The 26,232-nt window shown below is 37.1% G+C and overlaps 2 protein-coding genes and 1 non-coding gene across 7 annotated transcripts in view; 1 reads left to right on the plus strand and 2 right to left on the minus strand.

The window, feature by feature from the left end:
- The window catches only part of axin1 (axin 1), a 29,649-nt gene extending 12,368 nt beyond the window's left edge, over positions 1 to 17,281 (minus strand). The window contains exons 1-3 of one of the 3 annotated variants that reach the window (XM_023349451.1): positions 16,956 to 17,281; positions 12,277 to 12,462; positions 5,700 to 6,644 (exon numbers count right to left, since the gene is read on the minus strand). In XM_023349451.1, the coding sequence (XP_023205219.1) occupies positions 5,700 to 6,574 (875 nt within the window). In that variant the 5' untranslated portion in view covers positions 6,575 to 6,644; positions 12,277 to 12,462; positions 16,956 to 17,281. Of the gene's footprint in view, positions 1 to 5,699; positions 9,456 to 9,636; positions 9,894 to 12,276; positions 12,463 to 16,955 lie in introns of those variants that run through there. The other 2 variants (XM_023349452.1, XM_014475270.2) reach the window with 2 other exon arrangements.
- A 2,984-nt stretch (positions 17,282 to 20,265) lies between these two features.
- trnat-cgu lies at positions 20,266 to 20,337 on the plus strand. Its single transcript has one exon. It is a non-coding gene; the product is annotated as a tRNA-Thr (tRNA).
- A 1,474-nt stretch (positions 20,338 to 21,811) lies between these two features.
- LOC102232521 (phospholipase A2-like) lies at positions 21,812 to 25,384 on the minus strand. 3 transcript variants are annotated; one of them, XM_023348646.1, is made up of 5 exons: positions 25,286 to 25,384; positions 24,570 to 24,738; positions 23,869 to 23,975; positions 23,313 to 23,467; positions 21,812 to 22,358 (listed from the first exon to the last, which is right to left on the minus strand). In XM_023348646.1, exons 1-4 carry the CDS (start codon positions 25,317 to 25,319, stop codon positions 23,319 to 23,321), a joined length of 459 nt encoding a protein of 152 aa, XP_023204414.1. In that variant the 5' UTR covers positions 25,320 to 25,384; the 3' UTR covers positions 21,812 to 22,358; positions 23,313 to 23,318. The 3 variants fall into 3 exon arrangements, with proteins under 3 accessions (XP_023204414.1, XP_005796782.1, XP_014330835.1); XM_005796725.2 differs by having other exon boundaries at positions 21,812 to 22,361; XM_014475349.2 differs by lacking the exon at positions 21,812 to 22,358 and having other exon boundaries at positions 23,250 to 23,467.
- Positions 25,385 to 26,232: the final 848 nt, after the last annotated feature.

Here is a 26,232-nt window from a genome sequence, read left to right on the forward strand (position 1 = left end):
GGCTTTAAATCTAGTCAGGTATCAAATGTACAGTGATCCCAACAACAGTGAAATCAAGCTGATATGTCTTCGCACAATATGGCTGAGTGAAATATTATAGGGTTTAATGTGCATGTGAATGCTTCAGGTCAGATGAGTTGTAAGGAGGTAGGTGAGATTCTCACGACATGATTGTCTTTTGAAACAAATACTACAGTTTCATGGTGGCAGGATGGTTACAGGAAAAGTTCTAACAAACACACATAGCATGAGCTAACTACTGCTATTTCAAAAGTAATGTTCTACAACTGCTGTAATAAATATACCGTATTACTTATCATATATATATAAGGGTGTTGTCTACAACAGTTTGTTGTTATTTTGATTTCTATATGCAGTTTTAACAAAATGTGGAATAAACTGTTTTGCTATTTGGTTTCACAAATTGATATGGATACTGTTGGGTAACTGCTCAGGTATCCAGCAGTTGCATGTTAAAGTAGCTTCCCAACTAGTTTTAGAACAGCGCCACATTAATAAGGTCTATTTCAAACCTTTCAGTCTGCTTCACTATCTACTCAGAGAGGCCTTTGTAGCATAAATTTGTTATCCGTATGCGGCCACTAGATTTGTTGTTACTTTGTGAACGTCCATGCGCCGTCCACGTGACTGCACTGACTTTGTGCTGGCATTAACAGTAACAATTCAAGTGAGAGTGTGGTACCAAACACACAGATTCAGAAAAAGACAAATCATATTGTAAGTAGAAGCAGCAACAACAATGCTTATTTTTTAGAAAGACAGTGAGTAGTGACCTAATCCACACTGTTAGTGAGGATAATTTATCTTTTAGGGACAACAAGGATGCAAAACCTACATTGTTATTCTGTTAGGAATCACTTTATTCTTTCTTTGGTTTTTCTTTGCCCTCCTCCTCTGAGAAGACATAGTATAAACCAAAGCATCATCACATCCTTATAGGCAGTAGTGCAATATCTTTGAGTGAAACCTAGGTATTTAGCTGAGCTAAAAACTCAATGAATAAGGGTGTGTACCTGTTCAGAACGTCCAAATGGTTTATGCTCAGATACACAGAGAGATATGTAAAGGGTTGGAACGATGTGACAATTTCTAAAAAGGCAAATGTGTTCTTCTTATAAGCTAGAGAAAAGAGTAGCAGTCTGAATTCAGCTGGGTGAACTATAGGAGAGGTATGGTGGAGTTTCTAAGGTTAAGAAACCTATACCTTAACAATTGTATATCTCTCCTATGCCCATTAATAAAGCTTAAATTTTCCCTCCATTTCAGTAAATTATAACGGTTTCACCCTTAAAAAACGTATCTGAAACTCACAACATGAACGTTCAGACAGTGTAGAAATTAATAATTTAAGCTGTTATCATAACATTTAAAATTGTTTATTTCAACTCTTCCAGTGTGCACTTGGAGTTGTTTATCTTTTCAGCAAATGAACTTGATTACAGAGGAAAAAAATCTGCCACCATTCAATAAGTGCTGACAGAAAACAAAGAACCTGGAAGAAGTGCGTTCCTCATATATAAACCTAACACAAGGTTTTACCTCATTTTTGAATTTTGTCTGAAATACATTTTTGAAATATTTGAAAACTGCACAGAAACATGGATGTGCAGCGAAACAACTAGTCAACACAGGGTTTGTTGTTATTTTTTTGTCCACAAACGATGTCAGTGAGACCATGGTGAGTATAAAGATGATCTTTTTGGTGATGTAAAATCCATTTAAAGCACCTTGTAAAAGTCTGAATATGTTAGGGTACAGTTACGTAAGTTCAGGTTATTTTCTCCCTTCAATACCCCTTCTAAAGAAAACATCAAACCCTGATATTACATTAGTGTTGCCACGCTGATGAAAAGGCTAAACATAGAGTTTGCATTTAAAATTACTTCAGTAGTAATAATTACTGCAGTCCTTTCAGCAGATAAGAAATTTAACACAAATCAAACAGAAACACATTTGATTTTTCTTATTATTATTCCATGTCTGAATCACAAAAGGCATGTAGGCACGTCTTTGAAATGCACAACCACTAGAATCCGAACAAATTTCAACGGTTTTTATTTAATATAAACTCCTCCCAAACATTAACACAAACGACATTCTCTTTCAAGTCATTTCATTTCTCAACACTGATCTGAGAGACTTTTTAATGTCTTCTGTGGCCACTCTCTAAAGGGGATCTGACACAACTGCTGTAAAATTTACGTTCACAAAAAAAGCCCAACGGGTAGTGCTAAGAGGCTATTTAAAAATGAAGCGTGTCTTTTTGTAATTTGAGCCAAATGCTTGATTGCTGAAATAGTTATGTGACAATCAGCACAAAAACTACTTCTCTCACACATTAATTTATGCTGTTTCTTTGCCATTCAGATCTTTACATGCATATGACTGAAATCTCTGTAATAGCTCTGCAGATTTCTACTTTTTTTTTTAAGTCACTTTCATTTCTGCATTTCAGACTATTTTAAACACTGATTTCCATAAAATTGCCCCCGGTTAGGATTTCAAAATTCCTTCTTGCATAAATAAGCATTTGTAATTTGCAGATATCAACACTAAAAAGTATATGGCTATAGTGGTGAATGCGATGACATTCACCAGGCCCACAGTTTAGCTCAAAATTGTGACTGAAACATGCAGTCATGTGGTCCAGGCAATATCTAATTTCCGTTCATTTATTGTATTTCAACAGAGCAAATTGTAATTGGGATTTGTTCTGAGTCTGCTCCTGAGTGCAGCACTGTGCACCATGTTGCTGTCACAGAGAGAGTTTTATCTGGAAGGTATCGTCTGTCTGTCAGCTGATGTGAGTTCCTGTCTCTCATCACAGCACTGGAGCTGTGGGAACGTCTCTGTAGTGTGCGACTGTGACGCAACTTCAATTATTTTCTTGCAGAGTCGCATTGTAGAGAAATGGATAATAGCTGCCATCAAATTAGGATCCTCCTTTTAACAGCTGGGCTTTTTTACTTAACCACAGGATGCAATTGTTTTCAATGACTAGGTTAAAATTTAATTTTTTTTCTCTTGGTTCTGATGGTAACATCATCCAACTTCTCTCTAGCAATAAGACTTTCACTTGCAGAGACGTATTTCTGTTTGCAAGAAATTTTAACTGATTTTGAAGAAATGTGTTTTTTCATGCTAAGCAATTTGCGTCTCATCACAGTACATACAGAAAAGAACTTGGATGCTTGTCTATGTTGGGGAAAGCCTTCAGTGGTCTTCACTGAAATGCCCTCATAATACGTCAAAACATACACAGTGCATTTAGCATTACAGACCATCAGGATGGGCCTCCGTCCAATTTTAATTATCAGAAGACACTCATTTACATGAATAAATAAATAATGGAGTATATACAGTATTACTACGTTCAGCCAAGACAGGTTTGTGATGTTGCATTATTCCTGCATGTCCTTCAGGGCATTTAAAGGTATTCTACTTTAAATTATGGACAACAGTGGCATCCCACAACAAAGCAATCAATAAGGGCTCAAAAAGATGCATCGTTCATTGAATATTCACCTGGGCAATGAATTAAAAGCAAATTATGCAAAACCTTTCCATTATAGATTAAAAAGACACAAGGAATCGAAGCATAAGTCATCACAGAAGAAACAGCAAAGTGAACACATCTTCTTCATTCAAGCTAAGAACAGCAATGAACAGAGCATTGTCAACATAAGTGTAAGATTATTAAGAGATTACAAAAACATTGGAGGAGTTTGAGCTATCTAAACAAATCACACGTTTAGGTGATCCTTTTGTTCCATGAGCTACAACTATTCTTTACAAATTGTGATCTCTCATGACAAATAAGGGACTGAGAAACACTTGTGAAGCATATCAAAGCAAACACGATTAAGGAAGCAGCAGGAAACCATAAAGTGCAGAGGGAACATATGATCCTCAAGAGTTTATTTGATCTAAGAAATCTCAGCAGAATCTGATGCAGTCGGATAATAAGTTAAAGATTTTTCCCGACAACTTTGCTTTGTTAAACCATGAAATAGATGTGAACAACGGGCATGAAGATCACAACACAGCGCTTTGTGCTCAGAGTAAGTATTGCTCAAGTTAATGCTGCGAGTTGGTTGGTAGGTGTTCTGCATCTTTTAGATGTGTATCTGCTCCAATACTCCTCAGTCAAAAGGCTGAATGACCTCCTCAGTTTGCAGTCAAGATATCCAGAGTCTAATGACCTCATTGTTTGACTTTGTGTGTAGAAGCAGATATCGAAAAGTTGAAGGACACCAGGCCTTGAGGCCTGGATTTGAAGACTGCTGGCACAAGAAAACCTATTTTCATGTAGGTAGAACAAAGTATCTCAATTTCAAAATGTTACAATTATTTCTAATCAAATACTACTTTTGAAGCATCTACTATCTACTTGCTTTGACAATGAGTTTGTCTAGTGAGGGCAATTAGAGCCTTTGATGTGAAGAATCTTATTTTGAAGTATGAAAGGAAGTTGTTCTTTAGTTGTTGCACTGCTTTTGGATGGAGTCATCCAATAGAAGCCAACAATAAGATTACATATTGTTTATGTGGCAGTATTTTGGGATTACAGTAACGAAAAAAGTGAAAACACAAAAGATTCAAACTACGTCTAAAATCTGTGAGAACACTGCAACTGGTTAACCGTGCAAAAAAGAAATAATTCCAAATGGTGCTACCATCACTTTTTAGTGAATCTGTATTCCATTTGATCATCTCTATCTTAAAATAAAATACTTTGATCAAACCTGAACTTGATAGTTCCCTACTTAATAGATTCTCTTTAATACACAAAGATTCATAAAACATTTTCTTTCTATTAATGAAAACCTGAAAAGAAGTATTTTCACAGAAAAAAATTTAGAAAGCATGCAAACCAGAATACATAGACTATACACGCCAGAATTACATAATATTTAGCTGATTTCAGACAGTTTAAAAGACAGTCTGTGATTTGTGGGTCAACAGGAAAAATATTTCCTGTGAACTCAATATTGTGTATTGTCTCATCTCTTGTGCTAAATTTGCTAAATTTGCTGCTTTGCTGCTATGCTCACAAATGGTTAAAACTGTGTATATGTAACAGAGAGAGAAAGAGGAAGAGAGAGAGAGAGAATGCTCTGCATGTTTTTTATAGATCTGCAGATTAGGTCTACAAAAAGACTAGCTTTATCAAAATCAAATTGTCTGAGAAAAATAGACAATTTACTGTAAACTCTAAAAAAACCTTTCTTTAAAAAAAAGAAGGTGCCCTGTGCTGAAAGGAAAAATAGAAAAATAGGGGTCAAGGATTATCCAAAATACGAATGTAAATAAAATCAGCTTGAACGCCTTCCCATCAATACCTGGCCAGGTCTTTGAAAAAAGAAAAAGAAAACATCATTCCCAGAGTCCCCACACGCACAAAGAAAAATAATGATTTCATGTTTCAAACTCTAAACAGCAGCTATAGTAACCTATTCAACTTCCGACATATCCTCCCCACTTGAGGTGGAGATGCTCCACTTCACACAACATCAACTCTGCTGTCTCTTGCGCTACACTCACATTGTGTTTTCATCTCCAACTTCATGCTGGTTTGGGGTTTCAGCTTTATTTCTAATTCAGCAGTTTGGAGGGGAAACAGTGCACAGTTTGAGCTGAGGTAAAGCTTTTTTCTTAAGATGCCTGGGAGGATTTACCTGTACTCCTGGCTGTCCTGGAATTTTGCACTGCTGGCAGCTTGCTGCGGTACCGTCTCCATCAACAGCTTCTGAGTGAGCTGGCTGCTTGGGGTCAGGTCACGCTCGGTCTCCTCTGGCCCCTCATATTCATTTAGAGTTGGTAAATACCCTGTCAGTCCCTTTTCATTCCCAGAAACAGAGCTTCGGTCGCTGCACAGCTTGGGGCTCTCTCCTCCTGTCCGTGTGTATTCCAAATATATGTCAGATTTGAGGAACAAAGGATAAGTGTTTTCCTCCATCCTGCTCTGTATCTCGGTCTGAGCCTGGTCAAACATCGCAGGATCAATGTGAAGCCTCATCAAACAATCTTTGATGAAAGACTTGGTAGCTGGTTTGATTTGTCTGGAGACAATTCCATTGTTGTCCTGGATGTACTTTTTATAGATGGCTTTCGCCAGCTTTACTTTCTTCTCCTCGTTCCCCTCGCTGGCTTCCAGTTTGCGAAAGCCACTGCATGCAAACCAGAAGTCCAGCATGTCCGCACAGTCCTCTTGCCTGAGAAATTTCCCGAACAGAAGGATGCCATCCTGGTCATCCAGGAGAGAATGAAGGGACTCTGCCCATTTTAAGTAGGGTGGTGTTGGAGAAGCACTGCCCTCTGGCTCGTAGCCCAGATCCAGGTCTGACCGCCTGGGCGTGGCCACAGACGCCTCACATTTGGCGCCCTCATTCTTGGAGGAGAAGGTGAGGTTGCCGTGCTGGCGACCGTCACTGCACACCAGCTCTCCTTCCTCCCCGGGAACTGGAGGTCTGGGAGCATCCTCAGTGAAGCTGCCTCCCAGGTCGGAGATGAAGCCCCTTTGGTCGCTGATGCTCATAGTCCCAGCATCCATGAACCCTGCAGTGCCCACGCTGCACAACTCTTGGATCCAGTATTCTAGTTATGCTTCTCTGAAAAAGCTCCTGCAAGGAGGGAAAATATATAATGAGAGGCAGCTCACATGACAACGAAGGCAGACCATTGCTAGCACACTCGCACAAAGGTTCATTCTTAGACGAATGCTAAATCAGCAATTCATAAATTGAATTATCAGACATACATGCACTGTATTCTGAACATAATGTATGAAAAGACTTGGAAAGAAATATGAATCTCAATTAGTTTAATAATATGCTGGGCAAATAATTCACACTGTCCCAGGGTAGCAATAATATTTACAACCATTTTCCTTTCTGTCAGCAAAAAAAAAGTTCTCACCACTTGTTTTGTCTGTCCTGCTCTACCCAAGCTTCAGCCAAAAAGAAATTTGAAGAGAAACTGTCTTCAACTTTCATTTGCTTCCACCTCATTAGCAGAAGCAAATGAGGCCTGTGATGACACATTTTTCCTTCACAGGCCTCAGATAATATTTGCAAAGTCATGTCCAGATTTTGGCCAGTCATCTTCTAACTTGAGGCAAATAAAATCTTTCCATGTTGTACAAGTCTATTTCTCCTCAGCAAAGAAAGTGAAAGGAAAAATGGAGAGAAGCTTTCTATATTGAAAACTTGAAAAATCGTTTCAAGAGTTGTTAAGTAATGCTAAGTACTGTACTGTGAAGAAGTATTTGGAGCTTTAAAGATTTTTTTTTTCAAACCTTTCAGATCGTCAAACAACTTTTCAGACAAAGATAACCTATGAGCACCAAATCAGGCCACTACAAAACCTTCTTTTTTGAGAAAGATGTGGACTTGGTGATTATTCTTTGGATCACTTTTCCACTGCATAATCCAAGTGCTATTGAGCCTAAAGTGACAAACTGAAGGATGGAAATCCTTTTTCAAGATGTTTTAACGTATCATTATTCATGTTTCGCTACAGCAAAAACAAATTAACTCTGAAGCAGAAAATAGCCCAAGATTTTCCCATAGCAACCACAGACGGGCAGAATTTTCTGAAATGCTATATTGGCTTTACAAAACATGTAAAGACATACACCTTTTTAAAAGTTTGACTTTTGTCTGATCAGTCCACAAAATAGTTTCCTGAAAGTCTTCGGGGATATCAATGTCTCTTTTGTGAGGTCTTTAGTTTTGGCCTGGGAACTCTTAGAGTAGTTTTGGTAAGTGAGCCACTCCTGGGATAATTCAAATGTAACTCAGCTTTCCATTAAAAGGTGGTAAATGCCTGAATTAGCAGGATGAATGCTTTGTCCAATGGGACCAGGTTGGTTTGGTTAGCATTTCCCTTAAGAAATGAAACCATAATTTGAAAACTCCATCTGGTATTGACCCCTATTATGTTTGTCTGATTTAAAATTTGTGTCAAGATCTGAAACATTTAGGTATGATTAAGCTACAAAACCACCTATGTACAGAGGAATAGAAAAACTAATAAGAAACTCAAGTCTAAACACTTCTGGCTTCTTATGTGGTTCAATAGATAAGATGGATTTTTTACTCAGCAGCATGAATATAACTGATTTATATGCACAGGACATATCGCTACTTCCAACACCTTTCCAAACCTAATTTAAAACACGATTAAAACATCACCTAAGTTCTCTAAGGGGTTTATATTTTGAGCTAAATAATTAAACACCCTTAGTACCTTTTACAGTTAGAAAAAGTGAAGAAGACTTTTGATAGGTTACTGTATCAATCCTCATTCCATGTTCTAATTTTAATTAATCCCTCTGCTATAGGTCTAATGGCAGAATCATCTGCAGAGCGCCGCACTCGAAATTATTTTAGCGAACACATTTTTCAAGGACATATTTTGCTCCTCATGTATTCATAGAGCATTTCTTGGCTGGAGCTTGAGCAGCTTATGACTAAGCTGCCGAGATATGGCTTCTGTATTTAATTTAAGGTTTAATGTAGCCACAGCTGACTGGATAAATTCACATATCCGTGCCAAAGCCAGTATTTATTTATTTATTTTTTTTGACAGTTTGCTGGCAGATCCAAATCCTTGTAAAAAACGCAAAAAAGAAAAAAAAAACTTGACATTTAACCTTGTCTTCATCTTACATTTTCTGTGTAAATTACTTCTCTATTTATAGCTCGGGGCACTTGTTGACTCAAATTGGACTAAAAATGATGATTATTTGGATTTTATAAAAAGGCTGGCACCCACACTCTCTCACTGTGATTATATGAGAAGTATTTCTTTCTAGGTTGCCAGTACCCTTCCCTTTAGGGCACGCCCACTCTCTGTCTAATTCAATGCATACACAAATCATTTATCCTGATTGAACAAAAGACAAAACCGGCTGTTCTGTAATCAAATGCTGCCCAGTGCTGAAGTGTGAGCGGCACGTGCACCGTGCGTGCGGCCAGATGTGCAGGAATAACCAATCCCAATGTGCCGGGGATGACAGCTGGAGGTAAATGGTGACGGATCCATCACCTCTGATCGCACCCCTCTCTACCTGCGAGGCTCAAGCATTAGGGTTACAGTGGCTGCGATTGCAGATGCATGTGTGCATTTACACTGAATTAAGCCTAAATCGATCACGGGGAAATGTCATTTTGCTCTGCAACTGTATCTTGAGGTGAGCCTCTCATCACGTTCACGTCTTGGCGTCTCCTGAATGAGCAGGAACAGCAGCGGAGAGTGGGGGAGGGGAGCCAGAAACAAACTCCATACATACACAGAGAGAGAGAGTGAGTGAGTGAGAGAGAGATAGAGAGAGAGAGACCCAGGCCTTTCAGCAGCCCACCGACAAGTGCAACAACTTTGTCACACTATTAATATCCGCGCCGTGGCCGCCAAACTCAACGCGCTACAAGCCGCCCGCAACTGTCCCCCCCCCCCCCCCCCCCCCCCCCGCACAGCGGGTATCCCACGCCGATTTCTGAAGAGGTTTATAACACAAGCTGCAAAGCGATGGGTCTATTTCCACCGAGTACCGCAATTTCCAATTTCTAAGCGGAGGACAGAGAGAAGAGACAAAAGTGACAGATACTTAACCGGTGGAGATCCTCCGGCCGCTTCGGTGCGCATCGGGCAGCTGGAGCGACACCAGTTTCTGCCCGCGGTGTCATGGTTAGGACGCGCAGGACTTTACCAACAACAAAGAGGACAGTCCGCTCTCCTCTCCGTGGCTGTCTCTCATGTCTGTGCGGAGCTGAGGCTGCACAGCAGAGCATGCACAGCGCCTCGCCTGTTCACTGCACAAACTGCCTCTGAAATGTTCTGCTACATGTGGCACACTTATTTCCCCCTTTTCTTTCACTCTCTGGCTTTTAGTGTTAAAACTAGCATTTCTACATGAATAGAGAACACAATCAAAAGTGCAAGAAAAGCTGTTATAAACTAATTTTCAAATATTATTAAAATACCACTTACAAGTGAAAATGTTGTGAATCAATCTGCAAGTATTAAAATGCTACTTTTTGTCCTTTAAAGACAAAAAGAGCACACAGAGCTTAGTTTTAGTTCAAACTAAATTTTTCATAAAATGCAACAAAAATACACAGTCTTTGTCAGAGTTCCCTCATAACTTTCTAACTCTGAAGATTGTAATCTACATGCAGGTATGTTGGCAAAAGTCCTAAAAAGGTTGAATGCCAGAATAAATCAGCATTAAAAGAATTGTTAACAATCTCAAGCCCATGTATGTAGGCAAAACGTCAGGATGGCTGGAACATTTTTAACCTGAACAGTTTATGAACCTAAGCTATAAAGTCTATAAAAGGTCATAACCACTTAACACAAAAATAGCTCAATTAAAAAAAGAGACATTCAACGAATGACATATAACCTTTTTTGTTATCAGAATAAATTAATCTCAGGATGAGGGGATCGGTAATCTGTGGGGTCTGAGTGATAACTGGCATCAAAAATTGTCTGTATTGTAATGCAATTCGAATTGGCTGAATTACCTAGTTTGATCTGAATCTGACTTAGTTCATGTTGACTTTATGATTATATTTTTTCAGACATATCATAAATTTGAATATGTCTGAATTAAATTTGGATCTATTTTGATTCTATCACAGCCATTTGCCTGGTTAAGTGACATTTGCTGTTAATACTACAAATTAATATTAAATTGAATCTATTCTTGAAATATCTTCATGTGAAAATAATAAGAAGTGGCAGTATTCAGTCTATATTTGATCTAAAAGCTAATTGTCATTTGTGTAACGTGTTGAAATGTTACATTAATAAGATGTAATGTGAATTCTTGCCTTTGTACTGCTGCAAGTGAAGCACTAACATGAAAATATGTTTTGTTTTGTTTTTTTGAGGGGAGGTTGGCCAAACAGGTTGGACAGCAATTTGTTTCAAACTGCTGGACAGTTTGGACAGCAGTTTGAATGAACATTCAAATGTTCATTCAAGCCACGACCTGCATGAGATAACTTCACCGATTACATCTTTCAAAGGTGCCTTGATCCCTTCAATCTCCTTTCCTGTTACGTGCTGCAATCAAGCTCCCTTTGTCAAACTTTTTTCAACAAGGAAATGTAAATCTAGAGATTCAAAAAGACTAATCTAATAGACAATTTGCTTTCATTTCAATTTGCAATGTGTGCTGGGTCAATAATAGAGAAGGTTGCAGAAAACAAATCACAAGTTTTCTAAATGACCATCTCAAATGCAAACAATATAAAACCCTACACTGCTATTAATGTATTACAAACATCAAAACAAAGCAGAGCTGTTTTTTTATCCAGCTCGCATTATCCACAAAAAATGACATATTCTAAAAACATTTCCTTTACATGTTGTGTTATAGTCTTAAAACAACACTAAGTAGTGACAAATTTGTATCCACTTTATGCCATTAAAATAGATATTTGCACACTTGACAGAGAAAGAATCACACAACACTACAATAATTGGTTTACATGGGAACCAGCTTTAGAGGAAGGCACAATTTGAACGACTGTTTCAGATCCACAGTAGGTTTTAAAATGTTGCCGGGCTTCTTAGATGCACTTGTCATTACTGCGATGACTTTATAATACAAAGACAAGAAGAGCAAATGCAGGATTAGAAGGCTGTTTCTGTTCTTTGATATCAGGCAGGCACCAAGCAGTCAAATCGTTTTACTGAATCCAACATGAAAGGCTGATGAAACATCACAAAACCATGAAAACATCTCAGATCACATTATTCAGTGGAACGACTTAAAAAGAGCAGCATGAACAGGAGTCCACATTTCACACTCCATCTCATCACATCAACTGCAATGCCTGCTCACACCTGGAAACATGTTACAGTGTGAGCTGTGCACAGGATTTTAAATATTTATACAAGCAATAGAAATCATGAAAAGTATCCTATTGTTACAGCTTCCTCCAGGCTAAACACACACACACACACACACGCACACACACACACCACATTTTCACCTATTGCAACACGACAGCCATCTGACTGGTACTAAACTACATCATTTAAGAAAGGAAATAAGGCAAATAATCTCAAGAGTCAATCTGTGCAGCACCGAGTCAACTTTAAAGAACTTTATCTCAAAAGAAACAAAAGATAAATCTTTTACCAGTATGACTCAATGTGGTTCTTTGTGTGTTTGCAGTTTGATTAAATGTTCCTACAATGACAATAGAGAAAATTCTGATTTGAGTGTAAATGTTTTACCTTGTGTTTGATTGTCATCCTCATGCTTCCTCCAGGTCTGAATCCTATCATTGTCGATTCCATTGTAAGCTTATTTAATGCATTATCCTGCAATAATAAGAAAGCCAGTCTAATTTCCCACAAAAGGAACGAACTGACTGGAGTAGAATATTGCTGTGTGAGTCTATCTGTGCAGTCCAATTCTTCCTGAAAGATAAAAAACAAAAATTCAGTGTACACAAGCCAATGTTAAATGTTTCCACAGTACTTAGAGCATGACTATTACCTCTTAATGTTTCACACAAAAAAGGTGATAAAGTAGGTTGCTGCCCCCTGCTGATATAAAGCTTCACTAACAGAGTTTCTTATACATATATACGGATTAAATTCTTCACTGCATTTACAGTAGATGTAAGTAAGTGCAAAAAAGAAAGTCATTTTCTGAGGATATCTGTTGAACTTCACACTTCTACAGTTCTCAAGTTGTTTTATGGCTGTCATTTTTTTCTACCATGCAAGGGAAAATGTTCATAGTTTATTATATTTGGCTACACTTTCAATGCCAATTATGACATCTAATGAAAGCTACTACACATATTACATATGATTGGAGCATACCTGTTATATTTGCATATCCATGACTTGTGTAACTTTACTGAATAATGCACACTTGTCATAATTATTTCAAAGTATTTCAAACACCAGGAAACCAAGACCTATGGTATGGTGAAGAGCTCCCCTAAGTGTAATTTTAGCACCTAATTCACAGATTATTCCATCTTTTTTTTTGCTTGTTTGTAAATTGAATTCCAATTACCACAAATCACTAACTTCCTCCAGCAAATGACTGAGATGCCAAACGGCCCCCGCTGAGACGGAAGGATGCAGAGAAGAATGAAAGTGCTTGCAGCTGTCGGAAATGAGGATTTAAAAAGTCATCTATTGGGAAGTGCGGAAATTGATTGGGATATAATTGCACATCTACAAGAGCAAAAGAAAAGTTCAGCCAAACTAAAAGAAATACATGCAAATGTTAACGGGGAGCCGACACACAAAGAAAGTAAAAGCATCACAAAGATCAAGAGGTCAAGTACCAAAAAAACATCTCTATAAGCCACTTTAAGCTCCTTGGCCACAAGCACCAACTCTATAGAATTTGTTAAAAACAGTCATTACATAAAATGGGTCACTGATCAAATATCCTCAAATTATAGACTGGACTTTTCTATAACTTCAGAGTTAGAATATGCTGTTGCAGACAAAGATTACTTAAAAAAAGATCATCACGTGTCAAAAACGACATTGAATTTCAAGCAAAATATATGAATTTAACATTCCTGCACTTTTTTTATTTATTGAGGGTTGAGATCAAATCTTTACCATTAAATAAATTACACAGCACTTGTTATCTGTTTTGTTGTTATTAATGCAATTAGACACATAATTGCATTAAGCAGCAAAGGTGCAATAAGGTCAAAACTTTACTTTACAGTACATAACAACACTGAACAGTATTTTAAATAATTTTAGGACAACATTGAAAAAATTGTTTCTATGTTGTGATGAACTGCAAAGAATAATTTTTGTTGTGATGAACTGCAAAGAATAATTTTGGATTATGAGAATAAACAAGCAAAAACTAAATGAACACAAGAAAACAGACACACAAACGAAAATAAAAACTCAAGAAGTTTCCAAGCAGATTCTGGTCGTTCTGCTCCTTCCTTGTGCAGTTTTGGTAATTTTCAGCACAGAGTAGCAGTCATTTACTACATTTTGTGCCAATCATGCATGAATTTGTACCTGCCCTGGGGATGTTTTGCAGCTGATTTGAAAACCAATTAGAGTAGTTTTTAACCACCTCATTTCTAAAACCCATGATGATATGCTTAATTATGTGTGCAGCTGCCAAACCATTATTTTTTATATTTTTAAACAAATGATGTCTCAGAGAGTAAATATGGACAAAAACTTGTGAAAACATAAACATTATACTTTAAATTGGGCGATACAATAATTGTTCCACCTTTATTTAAACACCACACATCTTCAAGGTGGGATTCTAGTGGCATATTCAGAATAAGTACAGATCTGGGGCTGTTCATGTGTTGCAGGACAAGAATAATCTGCAACCATGAAGCGCTATTAAGGGCATCAAGAGTATATAATCTAGTTTGATACTGATATGGTGTTTTACATGTTTCTAAATCTGCTGAGAGTGTATCTGAGTATTTTCATGAGGCAAATTTCTGTTACACTGTGAATGCAATCAGGCATGTTAAAACCATAATGTCATATTTAGTTGCATTTTTATTAGCCATAAAAAGACTAAGTTGTTTTGCAAAACCTAAAATGAGATTGTCTGTCAGAAGTGCTGTTAATTCTCTTCAGAAGCCCATCTTTCGTGTTTCTTGGCAAGTTGTGTGGGGTAAGGGGGTAAGGATCTTCCTTTGTGGGCATTTTGTTGATTAAAACCTTATTTCCACTAAGCAGTAAGGCACAGGTCAGTGCATCAATCAATAAACTTTCTTGTGTTTTATGCTAATAGTGCCACTTTAAGTGTACTGTACAATTGTCCTTTGGACCCACAACTAAAGGGGGCCCAATAAAGATATCGGATCAGAAAATATGGCTTGCCAAGCCACACTGTCCCATGTTATACTTCTTAGTGGAAATAACGCAAAAGTGATAGAAACAAATAGGCAAGGTTTTCCCCAGTTGCTTCAAATTTAGGTACTTCAGATATTTTGCCTTGATTCTGCTAGTACAGATGAAAAGTCAACTACTAATCACAGAATAATCCCATTTTACTTTGGGTGTGTGTTCAACCCATTAGCTACCTTTAGGATAAATTAGTCTTCAGTCGGTCATAGGCACACAAATAGAGTTTTTCAAGAACATGTGAGTGAGCCCAACTGATTACTAAAACTTACAAAATCAGAAAATTTAGTTAAACTGAAAACCAACCATTTCAAAAATACAATTTGATATGTTATCACCAAAACAAACCCCTTTACTTCCACTATTACTCAGGAGATTATGCCCACAATCAATCTAACAGCTACATTCAATGTGGATTTTGTTTTTTTCTGCTTTTATAATCTTCCTATTTACAAGAGTTGAACGGTCCAGAACTACAATCAGTGGAAATTTCCTGAAACTAATTTAAGCTGTGTCGGATACATGATATTAGATCACTTTATAAAAATGTACCCCAGTAATTTTTCAAATACACCTAACTTCCAAAAACATGGCTATGAACTGGTTTGCTTATTGCTATGAAATGGATGTAGTTTCTTGATGTAACGACAACAAGTGGGAACAAAACAGTCTTTCACATAATAGATCACTGTAGTTAGGAACAATTCAGCTTATAGACTACATTAAAAAGTAATCTCTATTGACTGGAAATGAGACCTTAAAGAATGTGGCCCATAGGAAGGTCATGGCATCAAACGTAATTAGTGAAAGTCTCTGTTTCTCTTTGAGACATTTAACTGCAACAGAAAGGCCTATTCATTCTTAAATTCAAAACTTTATGTATTGTAAGTCTTCTGTGTATTAACCTAAGCATTTTGAGCATTGGTATTTTTAAAAACTCCTAAAAACTTCTGTTAATTCTTTTGAATGCTTCGTCCATCATTTGTACAAATACTATAGCACTCGTTTGCTGACCAACAAACAATTTATGCCTCCCTAGGTAGTAAAAAAAAGGTTTCCTTCCAAAATTTATTATAATAAAGTGTTCCCACGCTCTCAAATATCTAACTATAGTGAAGGACTACTAGAAGACAACTTCATGTCTCCCAGTTCAGTCCATTCAGGGCTCTTTTGTTCCACCTGTCACTGTGGATTTAGATTTTCTTGTAGGTTTTGGGTGAATTGAGCTTATCTCAGCTGAAGACTCATTGATGAACAAAAGCCCATAAAAAGAGTTTAAGAAACGCTCTTTTTCTATGCTTTCACAGCAGAGCTCTAATTTCTTTTAACTAGCTTTCTTCAAAATCAATAAGTGAAATTATGTCTTCTGCAAAGCACTTTTAACTGAAAATTGCAAAAGGTGCAAGGTTCAGCTCCAAACACTAAAAGTAGCTGAAGCAGTTACCAAAATGATTGAGACATTAAGGTTTTATAAAACTATGTCATGCTTTTTGGACCTCTTCAGGGTAGTTGGAGATTCCAAAAATGACCCAAATATTAATATCAATAGACTTTCAGAAAATGTATTCTGGAGTCCCGTTGCTGTCCTTTGTCCAGACTGAATAGATCATGCCTAACAAGTCTCGGAGTGTGTTAGACACAGAGGATTTAGCAATTTGAAGACTTTGAGTTTGTTCATGCTGAATATCATGCTTGTTCTGGTGTACCTGCATTCACAAAAAGGGAAAATGCCTAATTAGAAGGCCTACATTACTAATGGTGCTATATGGTGGTTTATGCTAAGATGTACGACAAATAATGAATTGCTTGAAATCTGTCAGGTTTATGATCAATTCAAATCTTCACATACATTATTAGTTGTCTGTTTACAAGATATATATTCACTGGTCAAATCAAATGAAGCAATTTGTTACCACAAGAGGAAGAATGCAACCAAACAACACAGCACTGACATAAAAAAGCGTTACCAGACACAATAGACCGATGCACTAAACAATGGAACGTTACGGTTTTCATCCCTGCAAAAGCAGTCATCATACCTGCTGATGTACCACACTGTGTTCTTCGTGGTTCTGATGAGCTGAACCACAGACAACTCCCACCACTTCTTTACTGATCGGATACAGTCCTTCGTAGTCTGCAGTGAAGACTGACGCCATCTTTAATCACAACAGAGTCCATCTGTCGATGGTTGTTCTCTTTCTATCCTCTCTGTCTCTGTTCCAGTCTCTCTGTTCCAGCCCTCCGTTTGTTGTGGGGGGTTCTAATTTTCCATCCAACATCAAACCAGCATATCGACGGGCTCATGGGCCGCCCAGCAGGGGGGCGGCTTGAACATGCTGGACTGGCTGTTGTCTTTTTCCAAGCAGCAGATTAAGCAACCACATTTATTTTTCACAGTATTTCTTGGGTATCCCACAACAACAAAAAAAGGAAGAAAAATCAGCTTTTTGGCCCTTGACTTCAACAAGTCTGGGTTTAAAAAGTCACCAATGATTTTTCCTGTTTTACCAGATTGTATATTTTCCTAAAATGTGACAGATTGAATTTTAAACTCTTTTTAAAAGAAAACTTTGTCCCTCATAAATCACAATCATTTGAACTACTTTTTATATGTCCAAGTCTACTGTATGGAAAAAAGTCAACTTAAATAAAACTCAAATGGTGCTCTTTTTAAGAAAACATAATTCAAACATAAGTCAGTCCAGTTGAAGTATTTACATTTTCTCTTAATTCTGTTTAGTTCTTAATGCAAACTAAGATGATTATAGTAATTATTTCCATCAACAAAACCCATTAAGTCATCAATAACAGGAGCCAGTTGCCTTCACCTTGCTCTCACGTTGTGTTGCTTTCCCAGTCTTGTTTCCATGGTCCACATTGAATGGGTCCATGTTTGTCACTGTAATCTTTCTCTTGTTCATAAAGCTGCCCAAGACCATTGCTGAGGGACAGGCATCTTTACTTTAGATTACAGCTCAAGTTGTAGAACCCTTCAGGAGAAAACGAGGACCAGATGCTTGCCAGCACAAAGTTGTAGCTATGGTAACTGAATCAACAAGCATGAGGACATCACCAAATTTCTAAGCAAAAAAGAGAGAATCGTCAGTTAGGCAGAGCTGACACAAATTAGGTAAATCTGAAGAACACAGAAACTGAATACATCATAAAATTCCAGATTTTAAAAGCTTTATTTATCTACTCAGTGAAGTTGTGAAATCAGCCCTGTTAAATGGATTAACCCAAAAAACAGGAGCAAGATGGGCATCAAGAAAAAATTTGGAAAGAGGGGGAGAAATTATATTCTCTTTGTATTGCAGCTTCATCAGCTGCTCACCTTTCAGTTAGATTTCACACTTACACATCGAGTTGTGACCGGGGTCATAGGCAGAATGCTGCTCCTTACAATGACCAGTTTTCCCTGCAAGCTGCACCAGCACAGACCTGTGGTGCCAGGGGACGGCCATGCCTAATAGAACTGTGCTACATTTATGCATATTTTATTTCTAGCTCTCAAATTTTAACCAATATAAAAAAAATAAATTCTGGAATCATTACTTTGATGAAAAAATAAACACATCTTTCTTGATGTTTTGCAAACTCTCACACCAGAATTCTGAGCAAACAAATCAATATGCCCACTCGGTCATATAATGTGCATTATTAGTCTTTGATTATGCTGAAGGACACAACTGTTAAATTTGCCTAATCCAATACAATTTTCAGGGTAATGTAGTGGAAACCGTGTCTCTATTATCTCTCCTGTATTCAGAGGACATGAGATTTTTTGACATTTAGTCACATAATACACTCTTAAGTATAAGTAGACAAATTGTATTGTTTCAATCACCCAATCTACTTTTAAAACAAGGCTTAAACCTTTCCTCTTTGATCAAGGTTATAGTTAAAATAGCTATGTTTGCCTTTTGAAATCAAAATCTGAGTGTTTCTATCAAGTAAGAATTACAAACTAATCTACAAAAAAAAAATACAGGCATTCCTGTGTCAAAAAAAAAAATCAATGTACTAAAACCAAAACAAATATTCTTACAGATCCTGGAGTACAAATTCCCATGCAGCAGACTCGGGAAGAATGGTTTAACAACAACAAAATGATAAATAATTAAACAGACTGCTACAGAAATACTTCTTATTCTCTGAGGGAGTGAGTTGCTCAATGTTTCTTGCATGAAGAATAATGCCCCAAATGCATGGGATTTCTGACAAGATTCCTTAGGTTACAGAACTCCATTGTCATGAGCAAGTCACAATATAAAGGACACTGCAAAGGCCTCCAGCAATTTAAAACCAGTTTTTGTCAAGTATAAGGACACGCTTTTCATAATCTGGCCTTGGCATGGTTGTGTTTTGCAACAAGACATAACAATTTGGGTAATAGAACAATGTGTAACTTAATAAACTTTAACACAATCTCAAAATTATTGAGATGTTTTAAATCATTGTCAATTCAAATGACGTAGAGCTGCTTTTGATTTTGGTGATACATAACAATTTTCTACAAACAGGTTAAGGTAAAAACTCCAATTCTCCATAGACAAAATAGGTCTCATTGATTTTTTTTTCCATATTGCCTCTGGGATATCTGATACCACACACCCACCCACACACTCACAAACTGCACAATAAAACATTCATCTCTGTTGTTTTGCAAAAAAATAACAAAGAATCAAAAAACTTCCAAAAAACCAGATGATTCTCCTGCTTTTTAGATATATATATATACAGTATATAAAAATATATGGATGGGCATCTTGGCAGACAGTTTATCTGATTAATGCACTCCACCTGCTATTAATGTGAAGAGTCATATTTGAGTAGCTTCGCTGTTGTGCAATACGTTTTTTTCTTTTCACTGAAGAGAGTTAAAATGAAAATTGACATAAACCCTACTTCATGGTTCCTTCAAAAAATTTATAGTTGGAAATTTTTTTTAAACTCTAAATACGCTACGTCAAAAATTCCCGCAGTAGAACTAAAACTTTCTTTCGGCCTCACTTTCAACAGAAGAAGTAAATACTCACCTTATTTGTTAGAAGCTTCTGGAAACACCACCAATGAGCTCCAACCAAAATCTGTGACGGAAGACGACAGCAGCCTCTTGTGGCCAAATCACAACAATACATTTATATTAACGCCTTTTGTCTGTAGCGCGTTTCCACCATACACATTCATATTACTGCAGTAGGCTAATGCTTTTGGGTTGTTACCGTCAAACAGTGTGTCTTTCGCAGTTTTATTTCTATAGAGTACGAAACCCCAATTTACACAGCTTGATTAGGAGGGGCGTCTTTTTCTCTCAAAATGGCAAACGCGAGTCCGTACGGCGCAGGCGCGGTGGCCAAGTGGTAAGGCGTCGGTCTCGTAAACCGAAGATCGCGGGTTCGAACCCCGTCCGTGCCTTTTGTCTGTCAATCTGGTTAAATCCAGACAAGCTAATTTTCGAAACTTTAAGAATATTCAGTGGTAGTAGTGTTACTGACACAATGTAAAAACAACATTACATGTCAGATTTAGTATCATAAAAATCCTCTCGTATCAGACTCAATATACTAGTGCAGTTTCCTGGGTAATTCATATCTGATGCAGTTCTATCATATCCAATTTACTAAGGCAACTATTTTTAAAACACGTTCACAGCAGCTACTTTGACATTGGTTGCAGCATTTTGCAGAAGACTTATTTATATCCTCAACACATCACAGATAAATTCCTGCATAAACCACATGCATCGACTGTCTGTTTATTAAAATGCTACACACGTTGATTTTTCTCCACCTATTGATCATCTTCTGAATGCATTCCTTCCTCACATCTTGAACTACATATATGTTCAAGATGTACATATAGGTAGTATTGTGCAATAATGGTAGTAGACTGTATATTTCCTTTTTCCAGAAATTTTATTGGCATTTGAGAAACTGCTGCTGGTAGTTCGGCCTAAATGTAAACATGAAGCTCATCTGAGACTTCATATTTTTCTGAGCAGAATAAAAGCTGCCATTCTATATAAACATCTCAATTGAGGAAATATTTAAAACCAAGCAAAATTAACTAAAAACCATGTATTATAATTTCTGCTTCTTTTTAGACATGTATTGTTTTTTTTTTGTTTGTTTTTTGTACTTTTTGCAGAAAAAGTACATATTTCAATATGTAGCTTTTAAGACTTTTAGAGACAGCATTTATCTGCTAAATTTTTCCAAACACACATACCACACCCCAGTGTGATGTTAAGAGAGCAAAAGACCTCAGCCCAGTAGGAAATGACTCATCATGATCATGTTTGTATTGTTTCCTGTACTGTTAATTGGCTCTCAGCTGCAGAGCAATACAGTGACTGAAGGAAGACTGGCGTTTCTGTCAGCTTTTTTTGATAATGTTGTAGGAAATTAGGCCAGCATTTCTTAAAACACACGTAAGAGTTACTGCAAAATGAGAAACGTTTTCACTGTTTTCAAGAAATGGAGTTTACGAAAAGGAACTGAAATATTTAGTATCTTAAATTTTGCATGAAGTTACCACAGAGTGACACACAGCAAAATACACCCTACCCCCTGATTTCAGGAAAAAATTACAAACACATAAGGGCAGCAGACACGTGTTTTGAACTTTAGAGCAATTTTTGAGTATATCCATATGACTTAACCTTGATTGTATATAATGTTCTTATTTTTGGTTTAGAAATCCTTGATGATTTTCAACTCAAACATCTGCTGTCTCCGAGATGCCAGTTAATAAGTCTTTTAACTACCACTGAAAAAGCAAATAGAAATAATGGAACACATCACAGTTGATCATTAAAAAACTAGGAAAATTATTGATGTTATAATAGGGGGATTTAATATTTGTATAACCAAAGACAAGAAAACAAAAGGAACTTCAAGTAACTTTATTTTTGCACTTTACAACTCTTGACTTTCTTGTACGGCAAAGGTTCAAAACAACTGAACAAGTGTTTGTAGGCATTCACCCAAACATTCAACTTTCAGCTCTTAGCAGGATACATTACATTAACTGCTTCTCTCATTTCGGTTGAAGCTTACGGACCCAGCACTGTTTGAACAAAGAAGCTGTGTTTTCCTCACTTTACAGGGCTCTGAGTAACATCTGGGCGGATTTAGATTACATTCCATGTTGATGGAAAGAACATACATAGGAAAGAGGAGTAAAAGGTTTTGACTCAAGAGTGAGAACAGTCTTCTCTTTCAAAACTAAACGAATATAAAAACTATTTCAGAAATGAAGTCAAACTCTTGCTCGGGTGTTCCGCCCCGCAGTTTGTTTGTGGATTTGGCACCATCTAGTGCTGAAGATGTAGATTTCATACACAGCAAATTAGCTGATACTTTTTTTTTAGGGATGTTGGAACGTCTTCAGCCTCCACTGTGGGGAAGGACTGCATGCGAGGAAGTTTTTGTGAACTTCTGAAACGAACAAAGTAAACTGTGAAAACCCAACATTCACCTACATATTTTATAGCCCTGACAGGAAATTAGGTCATTTGGCAGCTATTCGCTTAGTCACTGGAAAACTATTGCTCAACAAACTGTGACTATGTTGTGATTTTGATAAACCCTTGAAAAGAGCAGAGCACGAAGCAGCGAACACGCCTTTAGGCAGTAACACATAACTGCTGATGATTATCTCACTGTAGACTTAAAGGAGCTCAGACTGTTAGCTTAGTAAATTTCATCCTGTTTTTTTAGGCTCCATTGAAAGATATCATGTCCAAAACCCTGACAAAGTGTGTAAGGAGTGGACGTCTAGGTTGCAGCTCTTCAACATATAAAAGTAGCTTTGTGGGAAGTGGTGACCTGAAATGTAACACTTGACCTTAAAGCCAATTGCAGAAGTTTAGTCTTTTGAGGAAGAGAAAGGCTTAATTCACCAGTGTTGGGTGGTAACTAGTTACATTTACTCAATTACATTTACTTGAGTAACTTTGGAGTGCTTTTTATTTTTATTTGAGTAATTTTATTATGAAGTATCGCTACTCTTACTTGAGTAAATGTCTGGATTCTATAACCACTGAATGAAAAGCAAATATGTTGTAATCAAATATTCACCAGACACACACCTGCAGTTTTTATTAAAGTTTCATAAGTTTTCTATTGAAAGAAACTGATTTGGAAACATTTTCTTTTGCCTAAATTTGTTATTTTCTGATACTTGCATGAATTATTGTCATTCTCGTCCTTAAAATACCCAAATTTCTGCTTTAGTTAAACCCACACTCGTACACAAAGCCACTTACTTAACAAGTGTCACCATGTCTCATAAAAAGTGATGACTGTGAAAATATGATACTTTAGTCAGTTTTTGGATTTATTTATTATACTATTTCATAAATATTCACTCAATATGAAGATGCTTACACTGCTTCAATACATGTTGCACGTTGGGTGATCGTGGCCGCACATAAAATCCGGCCATAGTGAGTATTTCTGGATGAATGGTGCTTTTCTCAAACACTTGGCTGCCTCTTTGTCACACTTGCATAAAATCTTCTCACATTTGTCCTCTAAATCCTCTGAAATGAAAAAGATAAGAGATTTATGTCATTAAAAAGATTTGCAAACAAAATCTGTGACCAAATTTGGGTCACAATTTCAGAGTTTTATTTATAAAAAAGGAAATAAAGTTGGAAACCACAAAGAATTTTCTTTTCATTTCCCAATAATGCAGTGCTTTGTTTGGTTTGTCACATAAAAACCTTGAAGTTTGTGGTTCAATGAGAAAAAAAAAATCAAAGTTTATTGATACTTTCACACGGCACAGAATTTCGATGAGATAAGTCAAAAATTCTGAATACTTAATATTAGCTATGTGCTGCCTGAACAGTTCTTCTGCTACCCTTTCATAAAACCACATACTGGAAAAGTTTATGTTTTCTTCAATCCTCTGAAGGTGTATTTAAAAATATATACATACCGCACTCAGCTTCCCTGTCCTCGCAAGTCCAATGATATTTGGCCGTTTTGGTGTAGCAGCCAAGACGTTCTGCATCTCCGTAACAGCAGTCATGCTTGTGGCAACACCTACAGGCGCAACATATTGAATGCATTACTTTCAAGGCTGAGCTCCGTCTGGAGTGGACTGAGCAGCAGTATAGATGGGTGGCAAAGCGACACCACAGCTATTTTAAAAGCAGTCCAGGATTACCACTTTGTTTTTTCACTGCACTTACTTGGCAGTCACACAGTTTTTAATGAGCAAGATGTCTAGTGGTGAAGATAGAAAACAAAGAGACAGTAATTAGAATTTGGGTGTGGAGTTTTAGGTCTATTTTAAAGTCCCCATCTGACCAGGCTTGTGTTGTGAAAAAGGTCATCATTCATTTGTTCCAATCCTCTGGTAGCACTTGTGGTTTAGTGGAGAAAGACGGATTCGGAAACTGGTCACACCTATTTTGGAAATCGAAGAGTTGAGCTCCACCAAGAAGAGGAAGTAATGTGTACATACCATGCCTGCGCTGAAGAGTGAAAACACAGTGATGCGTGCTGAATTATAAGCTTTGTAGCCTATAATGCATGCATAGACCTGTCTGACTATTTGAATTTTGGTAAATGCTGTCGTCAGGTGCAGAAGCGTACTATTATGTGAAAAAGATTAGAGAAAAGGATATGCCTCACCAGTCTGCTCTGTCACGGGGCCACCCCTCACCCCCCAGCCCACAGTAGCATCCATACATCATGTAAGCCAAAGCAGATCTCCCAGTGCTGCATTTGATGGCTCCTGCAAGCTCAAGTAACCCTCTTTTTGTCCGGTGGGAACTGTGTGCAGCCACAGGAGCCACAGCCACTGCAAAAAGGAATAAACAACTGAAGAGGAGGAACAAACTTCTCTATCCCTGAGAATCAAGCCATGCAGTCCAGTCTGAAAGAAATAGCTTTTTATGCATAGTTGATGAGTAAAATCTTAACAACATTTCTGATTCACACATATAATCAAACTTACTTCACATTAAAGTCTTTTGCTGACTTTAGATGTAAAATCATTCAATTCTTTTAGTTTATTCTTTACCTGTTAATAGACATTTTAATCACTGTGTGCATCATTCTGTTGCTACTGCAATATCCACAGAGACTCTTCTCATTAGTAACTAGGACACACAGGACAAACTTCATTCTTATGTCTCACAAACAAGAGGTTAGACCGGGATGCTGTAAAACCTAGAAAAATACCAAAACTCACCATCTCTTCCTCTCTTCCACAAAATTAATTTGATTGCCAACACTCACTTTACAAAAATCTCACAAGATCGAGTCTAGCTTCATCTGTAGTCTTTAAATCACACTTTCAGTTGTCCTTTTGCACAAGATGTGAAACTTCAAATGAAACAGCTTACCAGAGAACAGGAGAAGTATTTGGTAAGATGTCATCACTATGTGCAAGAGGCACCTGAACTCTGCTCAGCCAGGGTTCCAGGGCTACCACCGTCTGAGTGCAGAGTGAAGGGGAAGGCTTTTTTTAGAGGCTGCTGGAATAATCTCATGCGCATCATCATTGGACAGGGCCTAATCCAATGTTTGTGACACTAGGCTCCCCCTGCAGGAGAGGGATTGTTGTATATATTTGTATGTCTGTTGTAGGCAAAAATTTAACATTTTAAAGCAAAACCATTGGAAGTATTCTTTACTTGTATTTTTATTTTTTGTATACTGAAGTATGTTGTGGTTTGCTTCACTGAATTACTATCGAGGAAGATGAATCACATAATCTACAAAAAAGTCAATTTATTATTAACCAAAAAGGCTTTGTTTTACTTCTGCTAAAACATTCCTAGTACAGAGCTAACCCGTTAAAGTATGACACAGGAACTATGTTTATTTTATTTTTTATTTATTTATTTTATTTTGAACATGATAGAATTATAAAATTACACACATGAACAAGGAATGCAAAAGACATATTTGTGTACCGCAATAATCTTAACATGCTCCAAAAGTATGTCAGGAAATATATAGTTTTTACAGATTTTAAAAGTTGAACTGTTAAATGGATGCTGATAATGAAAAAAATAATGAAATATGTACAGATGACTCCAGCAATATAAGACGTATAGTAAAAATAGGCAAACAACCTAATTGAATTCAAGTTAGGCCAAAGAAGATTTTACAAAAGTAAGTGCTTTGCCAAATGTTTGAAATCCTTTTTAGATGAGACTTTACGGTGTTATTTCATCTAGAATTTCAAATTGAGTCTGCATCAGTTTAATTTAATTTGCATGGTGTTTAATTGCAAAGAAAAAACAGCAAAACCTCCAGACATAAATCTCAAAACAAGAAAAGAAAA

The sequence above is a fragment of the Xiphophorus maculatus genome, chromosome 16 (genome assembly GCF_002775205.1).
Source record: "Xiphophorus maculatus strain JP 163 A chromosome 16, X_maculatus-5.0-male, whole genome shotgun sequence".
NCBI lineage: Eukaryota > Metazoa > Chordata > Actinopteri > Cyprinodontiformes > Poeciliidae > Xiphophorus > Xiphophorus maculatus.

Coding starts and splice junctions, on each gene's coding strand:
- LOC102232521 (XM_023348646.1), bottom strand. CDS start 25,319: ATGACATCTTACCAAATACTTCTCCTGTTCTCTG. Junction 23,976..24,569: donor CCCCGTGACAGAGCAGACTG/GTGAGGCATATC, acceptor TTGCGCCTGTAG/GTGTTGCCACAAGCATGACT. Junction 23,468..23,868: donor GGACAGGGAAGCTGAGTGCG/GTATGTATATAT, acceptor TTTTCATTTCAG/AGGATTTAGAGGACAAATGT.